General features: G+C 33.5%; 1 protein-coding gene across 9 annotated transcripts in view; it reads left to right on the top strand.

The window, feature by feature from the left end:
- THOC2 (THO complex subunit 2) overlaps positions 1–12,094 on the top strand; it is a gene marked incomplete at its 3' end in the record, with an annotated part of 110,517 nt that overhangs the window by 22,947 nt on the left and 75,476 nt on the right. For all 9 annotated transcript variants that reach the window (XR_013761057.1, XR_013761058.1, XR_013761059.1 and 6 more), the window contains exons 3-7: positions 1,501–1,592; positions 4,330–4,381; positions 8,563–8,633; positions 9,432–9,553; positions 10,096–10,229. Coding sequence is in view for 6 of the 9 variants with exons in the window: in XM_079123337.1 (XP_078979463.1) it covers positions 1,501–1,592; positions 4,330–4,381; positions 8,563–8,633; positions 9,432–9,553; positions 10,096–10,229 (471 nt within the window). The remainder of the gene's footprint in view (positions 1–1,500; positions 1,593–4,329; positions 4,382–8,562; positions 8,634–9,431; positions 9,554–10,095; positions 10,230–12,094) is intronic.

The raw sequence follows: 12,094 nt of genomic DNA on the forward strand, positions 1-12,094 counted from the left end.
CTCAGTGGTAAAGTACTTCCGCCTGGGTTCAGTTCCCCAGCACCACCCCCACCTCCAAAAAATCGTAGCTTATTTATTTTAAATAAATATTATGTGAAGTAAGGCATTTTATTAATGGAAATGGAAAACATGAAATTGACTTCATATTCCTACCTTTACCAACAGGTAGAAATTTTTCCTTTTTTAAAATATAGTTTTAACCACTATGGAGGCATAGTTGTAAAAAGGGCAGAGTATATATAATGAATTCTCATAGGGAATTGGGATAATTTAGTTTTATTTCTTTAGTGATTTAATGGACAAATTTATTTCATTGTAAAATCATTTCTGTTGGCAAAAGGGAGATTGATACACACTTTGATTTCTATTATGTCCCTGTTTTGTGATTAGTAGTCATCCACGGTAGATGATTTTTAAATATTTCATTTGCTTGCTATTTTGCCCTGAAAAAGTATGCTTCACCTCAAAAGGGGATTATAGTAGGATTTATTTTATATTAGTGTTTTTAGAGCTGCTTGTTTTCCTGCTTTAAGTGGTTAGAAGGAGGTCAAGTTTTTTTGGTGTGGAACTGAAGGAAAGATGGCCAGAAAAAGGTGTCCACTTAACCACTAACTCTGTACTCCAAAAACAAAAGTTTTTTTTTTTTTTTTCCCAGAAAATGGGGCTGATAATAATGCATGGGGCTGCTGCAATTTTATATATGTAGGTGTGTTTTGCTCTTTTATAAACCCCAGAATCCCCCAACCTTCTCTTTTCTCCTTTTATGTGCTTAAGGGTAGGAAGGAGCAGCAAAGGGGTTTATCCCTTGTGCTGGGAAATTGCATCCCTGGAGGTGTGGAGGTGTTAGCAACCCTTTGAGCTGGGAAGTGTGTTCCCTGAGTTAACTTTTAGCAACCCAGTGATAATCAGCAATCATCCTCTCTAGATCCCATCATTAATTATCTATACTGACTGCCAGGCCTTCTGCCCACTGCCTCAGTTTATTGAGGAATGTGACATTTCCTGTCCTCTTAGGCCAAGTGGGGCTGTAGGGAGATTGCTTCTTGATAAAGAAAGCATGTGGGGAGTCAGTACATGGGGCTCATTTTATAGACTAATTCTCTTAACCTCCTGTTCCCACCATCCTCATCTGTTTGTCCCCTTACAGTAGTATGAAAAAATGCTTTTAGAAGTGTTGTAGGGGAATCAAAATACCAAACGATATGCACAGTGGATGTGGATAATGTGAATAGACGAAGTAAAAGACTGCAAGAAAATGCTCGAGTGCCAGTATATGACAAGTAGAGTAGGCATGGCTAACTTTTTTTGAACACATTAGCATTGTTTTTTTTGTAAAAATGAAAGTATAAACTACTAGAGAAAAGCATTGGAAGTATATTTTTCTTTTTATTATTGATGTTTATAATAACTCTGAGATGTAGGAAATGTATAGATTTCCTCGAGTCTGCCTTGCATGTTCAGAAGACTGTGTCCTTAAACTATTTCTTTTATGTTTAACAGATTTCCAGCAAGCTCTCTATGAGTTGTCATACCATGTCATTAAAGGAAATCTAAAGCATGAACAGGCGTCTAATGTTCTTAATGACATTAGTGTAAGTATATACACATTTAAAACTTAATCGTTGCATATCTCTTTTTGCCTTTGATACAAAGATCTTACTGGGGATTGAGCCCAGGGATGCTTAACCACTGAGTCACATCCCCAGCTCTTTTTTTTTTTTTTTAAACTTTGAGACAGGGTCTTGCTAAATTGCTTAGGGCCTCTCTAAATTGCTGAGGCTAGCTTTGAACTTGCAGTCCTCCTGCCTCAGCCTCCCAAGTCGATGGGATTATAGGCCTGTGGGTGCCCTCACGCCCAGCTGATAAAACATCTTTGGAGTGTATATGGCTTAGGTTTCAATTTACTCAAAATTATAGTAGTTGATTTTTTAAGGTAATATCGATAAGCTATTTTTGCTAGACAGCAATAAAGGTATTTTAATCTTTCTGTCTGGTTTTAAGTAATGCAGAAAATGTTAGGGAAATTGGAAGAGTAGAAAATTGCAGTGTAACAAAGTCTAGGTATCCTTAATGAAAAGTGCTGCTCTAAAGAATAAGTTGACTAAAATATTTTTCTCCTAATTAAAGCATAATGAGCTGTTTTATGTTTGCAGTTATGTTTAGAAATTAACTATATTTTTAAATTGAGTATTAAATTATTTTAAATTGTGGTTCCATAGCTCTAACATTTAGTTTTGGTTTTCACCTGCTTGCTGCTTGTTTTAGAAAACATTAGGTTTTTTAAAAACATTTAATTAGCTAATTCTGTTACTGTCTTTTCATTTATTGGAGAATTGAAGTTAGATTCAGACCAGATGAGGCTGGGGTTGTGGCTCAGTGGTAGTGCACTTGCTTAGCATGTGTGAGGCACTGGATTCAATCCTCAGCACCATATTAAAGAAAATAAAGGTATTGTGTCCATCTACAACTAAAAAATTAAAAAAAAAAAAAAAAAAGATTCAGACCAGATGCTTTTCATGGTAGTTTGTATTTGAATTGGAAGATGGGCTGTTAAAGTGTAAGGGGGTTTATTGTAAATGTGCTTCAGGCTTTACAATTGGCATGCTAGTATGTAGTAATTTAGGTTGAGTTTTAGACTTTTATAAATAAAATTACTTGTCCAGTTTTATATTGAGTTGGGAATCTGGGGCTTTTTGGTCTCAGTATAATTTTACTTGGTTGTTTTGATTTAAGCTTTCTTTTATATGATTTTTGTGCTTTCCCAGAATTTTTCCCCCTAATTTTTCTATTGGCACATTATAGTTGTACATAATTCTTTAGGAAATTCTAAGTGTAGCTGTTGGGGTTCCCCCCACTGTCCTTTGGTGTATGTTTGATTGGTATGGCTTTGATATTTCTCTTATCCCTAAATTGTCTGCAGCTGATACCTGCAGAATCTATGTTGGAGTGGTCTCTTGCTTTTTTCTTTTGCCATACCAGAGGCTGAACCCAGGGCTTTGTGCATGCTAGGTAAGTGCTCCTCCACTGAGCTACATCCCTAGCACACCCTCTCCCCCTTAACATTTTATATTGAGACAGGGTCTTGCTAAATTGCTAAGGCTGACCTTGAACTTGCAGTCCTCTTGTGTCAGCCTACTGAGTTACTGGGATTACAGACTTATGCGTATGCTACCTCACCTCGCTGAAGTGGTATAGTTTTTAAACAACCAACATTCCATGTTTGAAAATTCTTGCATTGCTTCATTTTTGTCTTCAAGTAGCCTAAGTACTTGGCAGTCAACTAAATATAGTTGGCGTTCATAGCCCTTGAGAAACTTCACTAAATCAAATTGACCACTAAGGTGATCTCATTCTGTAAATTTGGCATTGATATAAGTTTTAGTATGTTTATGGAATCTAACTATTTTCCTATTTAATAAGAGTAATTAGTCCAAATAAGTGTTATGTATGTATGCCTAAACTTAGTGTCTCTTTTCTTTTGATTATTTAGTGATGTCTTTGTATATACTTGTACAGCTGATTGTCTTTGTCCTAGCTGTTATAGAACTACACAGTGTCCAGTGTTTTAGCCACAGAAGTGTATTTTGTGTGTCTTCTCGCAGTTGCTTGGTTTTCTTTAGAATTTTTTTCTTACAGTGTCTGAAAATATGCTAATTTTGGAGTTACTGTAGTGCTAGCAAACTATAATTGCTGTAATTGAACCATGGTCCTTCTTGATGGAAAATGGTTCTAAAACTGAGCATGGGAGTGGGAAGTCAGGAGACAAATACAGAATGCTGATGTTTTCATCCAGAAGCAGAGGATTTGGGATCAGTTTCTCCAAAAGCTACAAACAAGTGAATAAAGAAAATACAGTTTTTGATAATTATTTTCATCTTCAGAGAATTTGAGTTTTGGAACAATAGCTGTTAATTAGTTTTGTACTGTTCTTAAATTTTTGATGTTTTGAATCTATGATTTTTGCATAGATCAAGGGTTGACTCAGGTATGAGTACAACATTTAAAGTATGGATGAAAAAATGTACCATTCTTAATAGTCTTGCTTTGGGTAGGTGTGAGGTACTCTAAATTTCATTGACTACCTGAGGTACTTGTTCAGGTTTCTGTTTTTTAACAGATTATTTCATGGTAGACATTTGAACATTTTTTTCTAACCATTATCTCTCTCTTCCTATTTTCTTTGTATTTATAAAACTTGAAGAATTTTAACATAGTGATGTTGGGGTTTTGTTAGTTTTTGAGTTTGACTGAAGAGTGCTGCTATTCTGAGGCCATAATACTTACTGTGTACTATTTTGGTATTTACTGTAAATATATTTTTAAAATTAGGAATTTCGTGAGGATATGCCCTCCATTCTTGCTGATGTATTCTGCATATTAGGTAGGTATTAAACCTTTGCTTGACCTGTAAGGTATGTTGTTTGATAACTTAATGTTAAATCAAATGTTTTCTTTCAAAATAAAGATTTCACAAGTGTGCAAAAGTTTCTACAAATCTAAAGCAATTTTTTTAACTGTAGAGAATATAGTATTGTAAGACAAATGTCGGTATACTCACTTCATAGTTTTAAAGTATAATTCAAAATTTTTGAATGTTTGACAGTGTATATTTATATAAATTTGAACTAAATTATTTCAAGTTAAAAGAGCCAAGTTTTCCACCATTTAGCTTGTCAGTTATTGAAAGATTAGTAACCAAATAATTAGTGTCATTCAATTCAGGTTTTCAATGAATGATGTCAGAATCTTAAACTTAGGACACCCAAAAGATAACTACTTTGTTGTTCATTCTTTTGATTCTTCTTAGTTTTAGAAAGAGCAAGAAGAGCCTAAGTAATCAAAAGTATTTTTGTTCTGAAGATGAGAAACCTGCTTTGGAAATAGCAACTTCTTTATTTGTCCAGAATAAATAAGAATTCGTGCAGGATAAAAAAGGAATATTTCTTTGACTTAGAACAAAAAGTATTGTCCCTCTATGGGAAGCACGGACTTAAAAAACAGTGTGTATTACAAATTTTTCTCTAATTTTAGAACCATATTAAAATAACTTTGAACACTGGTTTTCCCATCACTGTTGTGCTTTCCTATAACTTTGAATTGAATAGAAATATTTCTAGACATTATGATAATCACTGTAAAAGGAGATATCCTCTGAGAGTTTGTCAAGCTATAATGAATATTTTAGCTCATTAATCTTAATCCCTAGAATTAGGTAAATTAAATGTTTCACTGAGAGTCTAGAATTTGGTCTTAACAAAATAAATGACTGCTTGATCCTTGGGGATGTTTCTGATTTCATAACAGTGGTTATGTTGGGAACAGGTCAAAATATATGTGGACTTTGAGTGATAAATGAAAAGAGCAGACCATTGATGGGGTGACCATATGTCCTAGTTTTATTTTCTCTGGCATAATTATTGATAGTGCCCTTTTTCCAGCTCAAAACTGTCCTGTTCGGATGATAAAGTATATGTTCATGCTCTTAATTGGATTGATCGATTTACACCAAATAGAAAACCTTTGAAACTTAATTTTTAAAATAGGTACTAAAGATATTTTAGTAGTTTATAAGTAAATATAGTATGAAACAAGTTTCAATTTTAAATTGATTTTTTTACAATATATTTGTAAGACCGGAAGACTGATTTGTAGGTAATGTTTGTGAAAGCTGTTGTTCTTTAGTAGTGTTAGGAGTGCTGGCCATGGTGGTGCCCTGCTGTAATCCCAGCTACTCAGGAGGCTGAGGCAGGAGGATCACAATTTTGAGGCCAGCCCCAGCAATTTAGTGAGACCTTGTCTCAAAATATAAAAATTAAAAAGAGTTGGGGCTGTAGTTCATTGGCAGAGTACCCCTAGGTCTCAATCTCCTTTACTACCACCATACCAAAAAAAATAGAGTATAGTTTCTCTTTCTTTGAGTAATCAATTATCAGCCTACTTGTTCTAATAATTTCTTTATTACTTTATTAGCATGTAGTTTCCCTTCATATTTATTTAGTAATATGAATTATTGTTACAAGTCATTGCTTTTTACTGGTAACATGAATTCATGAAGATGTTGTTTGGTTGCTCTTGGGAAATTTTTTTTAGCCTATTCAGTCCATTTTTACAAGCAAGTTTAGGATGGCACAGTTGGAAAGAGAATTTCCCTCATCTTCCCCCTCACTCACCCACCCCCACCGTTGGCAGAATAAAAAATAAATCATCCAAGGGTGACCCCAGACCAAGGTAGAAGAATAGGAGTATGAATGTGAGCTATCTCTAATGATGATGATGATGATAATGACAATGCTGATGGTGTAGGTGCTGTTTTTGGAGCAGCTTGTATGTTTTAGGTATTGTATTAACCATCTAATTTTATTTTAATCCTTACAGTAGCTTTTGTAAGGTAGGTCTATAGGTGAGGAAAATAAGATTCAGAGAAGTGATTTTTTCCATGCCATGCAGACAGTAAGGCAGCATTTGAATCCGAATCTTTTGGCTCCAGTGCCTATATATATATATATATTTTTAAATCACATTGTGTTGACTTTCTAATATGTTAAGGGTTATAAGGGTGCTGTAATTTCCAGGTTAACATAATTACTTCCAAAATGTGAGGGTGCAGGTATTGTGAGAACTGTAGTAACCTGAAAATGGGACTCTTGTAACTTGATGTGCTGATGGGACCTCTGAGATACTGAGGATGAGAGTTGGAAATGGTTGAGGGCTTTTTAGTAAAATCACAGGGAAAATTAAAGAGAACTAACTGAAAATTAACTGTAGTCCTGTTAAGTATTTGCTCATGTGGTCAGAACTTGAGAAAATGATGTCTTAATCATTAGGTTAGGTGGCTGAGAGGAGAGCAGCCTTGACTTGAAGAAAATGATTCTGTTCATAGGTTCTCTGATCTTAAGGACATTGTGGGGTGAATATTAGGAACTTAGGGCCCTGCAGGCTAAATAGGTATTGGTTCAAAGAATGATTCCAGTTTACCTCCAGCCCCATCAGGTCATATCCTTGAAGTTCTCGACTGAGGAGGAACCAGAAGACCAGATTAACAGTGTGAGAAAGGGAGTCCATGGAAAAGATTGATGAGAGACAGACGCAGATTAAAAGTCTTAATGAGAAATTGGAGATTGTGTTACATTTTGTATTGCATAGATTACACCCTAAAATTTCCTTTTTCCCTTCTTTCTGGTGCCAGGGATTGCACACAGGGCCTCACATATGCTAAACAAGTGTATCTACCACTGGGTCATATCCCCAACCTTTAACTTTCCTTAGTACATTTGAACTGACTTTCTGCTTAGCTGTAGTGGCCAGGAAATGGCAACTATTCAAGAAGGAAAGGTAGAGAAGGGCCCGGAAAATGTGGTTATGTTTGATGATAAATTCCCTTTTCTTTTTATTCTCAGTCTTGATTGTAGAAAGTAAACTGAAGTAAAGCTGTGAAAGAACTTTTGTTGTTTTGGGAGACCACTTAGAGGCCAATTTTTATTACTTCACTGAAACTAATTCCTTTTTAATATTCTAAATTATTAGTGAATTTTTTAAAGATAGGTTTATAGTATATCACTTAAAGTAATAATCCTGAAATTAGCCTTGTTTGCCTTTCTGCCTATCCTGGTTGAAATTTTTGGTGCTTGGCATTTAGCACCAATTGGTTTTATTTCCTGCACATCTCAGATCCAAAACTTGCTTGACAAGTTTTCTGAATCATTTATTGAAACTCAAGGAGGTCTCAGGTTTAAATATTTCAGTAGAAAGAAAACAAAAATAAGAAGTTTTTTTTTTTAATGTAGTGACTAGAATTGTCTTTCAAAATAAGATGTTAAGTATCTTTTAGTATTGTCTTTTCATAATGTTGGTGGCCAGGTAACTTATAATATGGTAGCTTGACCAAGGTGGCCATGGTCAGAGGTTTGTTCTTCATGAGTAAGAGGATCTTTAGAGTTAAAAAGAGATTTGTCATTACCCAGTTCAACTTTGCATTAAAGGAAATAATCTTTTTTTAAAGTGTTTCCAACAAATGATCATTTAAACTTTGAGTATTTCCCTTTTATAGAACAGTATTATTGTTATATATATGTATATATATATATTTTGTTGTTGTTGTTTTTTGTTTTTTGCTATTGGAGATTGAACCCAAGAGGTACTTTACAACTGACCTTAGCCTTTTTATTTTGAGGCAGGGTCTCACTAAGGTGCTTAGAGCCATGCTAATTTGCTGAAATTTGCCTTGAACTTACAATTCTCCTGCCTTAGCCTCTTGAGTTGCTGGTACTACAAGTGTGTGACACTGTGCCTAGTTGTGAGAACAGTATTTTTTTTAAAGCTTTGTTGCTTCTAATGCCACAGCAGGTTGCTCCTGTGTGACCATGTTACTATTTTATGGATATATCATAGGTCAAAGGGTTAAGCATTCATATACACATGAAAGATATCTCATGTTACTATGGTTCTAAATTTTTCCAAATTCAGAATGAGACATTTTAAAATTATCTAGTCTTATAGAAAATGTGTAATTTATTTTAGTGCTAGAAAGAGCAAACTTTTATCTCTCTCTCTTCATCATTGTAGATATTGAGACAAATTGTTTAGAAGAAAAAAGCAAGAGAGACTATTTTACACAGTTGGTATTAGCATGTTTGGTAAGTTTAAAAAATATGTTCCTTTTCTAAATTTTGCATTGAAAAGTTATAATCACAGTTAATCACGTTAATGGACAAGAATATTGACGTGCTGTGGACTTCATTATGAGGTGAGATTTGGGTTTGGGAATGGAACGTTTTGTGAAATTAGACATGCTGTTTCTATGATATAAACATGTTACCAAAATCATTTAAACTGTACATATAAGACAGACTTTGATATTCCTGACCTAGTAAGTTCCTAACAAAAAGGTAAGCATCTATGAAGTAAGTAGAAATGGTTGTAGGTTGCTTTTAAACTGAACTTTTTTCATAAACATTTTATTAAGGAGAAGATGGAGGTAGTTTAAAAATAATCAATTCTAGAACTTGTTATAATCATTGTCTAGGAACCAAATAGGAATGCCATTACTCAGACCTTGAAGAATATCCTGTCTTTGCTGTACTGGAATTTGACTTACAGTAGAAACTAGAGAAGGCTGAAGTACGTACTGTATTATCTTAAGTGAAAATTTAATTAAGACAGACTCAATGAGAATTTCATCTGTAGTTCTCATTGTTTGATGGCAGTGTATAGCATGCTTATAATTTTTAAGTGAATTTTTGGACAAAGCTATATATTATATATTTCATTAATCGTAGTCATCATTTTTGTTCAATTTAATTTCCAAACCTCTTTACATATTTTAAGTTGTGCTTTTTGTATTCTTGTAAAAATTATTTTGAATATTTTTAAGATTGTGGATGCATTGTTGGAATGCTAAAGAATAAATGTTCTTTAATTATTTTTTAATACAGTATTTAGTTTCAGACACAGTTCTAAAGGAACGTCTGGATCCAGAAACATTGGAATCATTAGGGCTTATCAAACAATCACAACAGTTCAATCAAAAGTCCGTTAAAATCAAGACAAAACTTTTGTAAGTACATATACCTTATGTTGCAGATCAAACAGCTGCATGCACTTTCTCATTTTAAATACTAGCAGTTTCTGTTAGTTTGTGATTAGTGTGGGTCTTGTGTTTTTTGCGTTCTAAAAGTAGCCTAGATTATTGAGTTGGCAATGGGCTTTACATGTGTGAAATGTATGTTAATTTTGTCCGTATGTAAAGTTAACATAATATTGAATGCTTTGTATAATTAGCAATAAAATTATTTTATAGCTGTGACCATACTTGATATATTCTTAATCAATAATGGAAATAATTTTTTGTTATCATTCCTTGGTGTTAGTAATATTCTTTTCTTTTGTTACTGGTATTCCATATTAATTACTGTTAGGGTTCTCTTATAAACTACTGTTGCTTTCTGTACTAAAAGAGACACAATGAGGTTAACTGTCTTATCCATAGCCATTTTTATGATTGTTTTAAGTTAGATATAGTCAATGAGAAGAATGTTCTGTGTAAGCTTGTTAATTGAAATTCAATTTTTCCCTTTAATGATATTTCTCTGATTTCAGTTATAAGCAGCAAAAATTCAATTTGTTAAGAGAAGAAAATGAAGGTTATGCCAAGCTGATTGCTGAATTGGGGCAAGATTTATCTGGAAATATTACTAGTGATTTAATCTTAGAAAATATCAAATCTTTAATAGGTAAGACATATATACTTTATATGTTATTAAGTTTTTTCCCCCAGTGAAGAATATCCATAAAGATAGAGTGTAATCACATAAAATTATTTTTAATTAAGAAATAAGTGTTTTCAATTAAGAAATAAGCTCATACTTTCAGTATTTTATCAGTAATTATGAAATTTAGCATGGTGTTTATAAAAAAATCTTTTTGTCACTTGTTACTTATGTGTTTATTATTAGTCCCTTTTCTTTCTACCAAATCTGTATTTAATTCTTAAGTATTTCTCAATCATCTTATAGAGGGCAAAAAAATGAACAAATGTGAAAACTTTAATAAAAAAATGAACAAATGTGAAATCTGGGCATCTATTGGTTCTTTTGGACTTGGTTTAAAAAAACTCTTTAAGGAGACTTTGATACACATTTTATGTTTATAACAGCCTCTTAAAGTAAGAATAGCAGAATGTTGTAAAAGTATAACAGATAAGAACCTTGTTATTCTCCCTGCCTTTTAAGTAGCATTTCTATAGCATAATTTATTTGCATTGAGCATTGAAGGGTTAATTTCTATATAAAGTTTGAATGAGTCGTAGAAATATAGGGTAATCCTGATTTTCTGAGGGTGGAAAGAATTTCTGTTATTATTGCTAGGTGTTGTCTGTCTTAGGGAAGATTGTGCAACACTGTGCTATATTAGGTTTTAAGACCTGCAAACGAAGTCTTATTTCGTGCTCATTGATTTTATCTTAGGGGATACTTTTCCTTAGCTTCTCAGTTCTTTGTTTTTGCAATTTATATGTGATTAAGAAATCTTTCTGTAAGCACTCAAATAAAATTATACTTTTTACAGTCTTCATTGTTCTTTGGTTTGACTTTTGGTAACCAAAAAGTGTAGCAGGTAAGGCAGCTTTTAGTTTAAATTTATCCTTTTCTTTGAAGTAAGTCTAGTTCTGGCAGTTCTACTTTCTTTACTACTTTTGTCTGATGTCAATTTAACATCAGGACGAGTGGCCTTCTAGAGCTGCAGGACTCTTGCTAACCTGTGTGGTAGTAACTTATTTTTAAAACTTCTGTAATTGTTCCTTTCTGTTCTTTCCAGAGTAAGCTCTACATTTTTCCTGAAGTAGTTTTTAAAATCTTGCTTGAGAAGCTTCCTAGTACTGTTGCATTAGTTGTCTTTCCTGTATCTTGTCATGTACTTAAGATAGTATTTCCCCTCTAAAAATATTGCAGTATGTAAGCTTCTCTGTTGTTTTCACTGTTGACATTTCCATTTCTTCTGGTTTTTTTTTTTTTTTTTTTTTTTTTGGTGTGTGGTGGTCCTTGTGAATTTATACCTTTTTATTCTTTTGTTATTTTGGGAACATTCCAAAGGGATTTTCTTGACGGTGTGCTTTTATCTAATTGGAAAATGTACACTACTTAATTTTCTTCAACTTTGCTATCATAGAGAGCAAGTTACGTTACTGTCTCTGAAGAACAAATGTGACGATTACCACCATAGGCTCATGACACATGGATATTCCATGAGTATAAACAGTTTGATTTCTTGTGCTGCCCCTTTGTTCTAACCCATCAAGTGTGATGGACCAGATACACTCAAAACATCAGCTTCTCAAGCCTTTCCTGTCCACCCCTGTCAATACTCTCTGTTGTTCCCTGGTCATTTTTCTTCTTAGCACTTTTTACCTTGTATTGTACTGTCAGCCCTCTTTATCTGCAGATTCAACCAACTGTGAAAAAGTATTCAGGGAAAAAATTACAATAGTACTAAATGTGCAGAGACTTTTCTTTAATCCCTAAACAATACTCTGCAGTACCTATTTATATAGTATTTAGAGTGTATTAGGAACACTTAATGTATATAGTATTTATGTTGTATT

This window comes from Sciurus vulgaris (genome assembly GCF_902686455.1).
Source record: "Sciurus vulgaris genome assembly, chromosome: X".
NCBI lineage: Eukaryota > Metazoa > Chordata > Mammalia > Rodentia > Sciuridae > Sciurus > Sciurus vulgaris.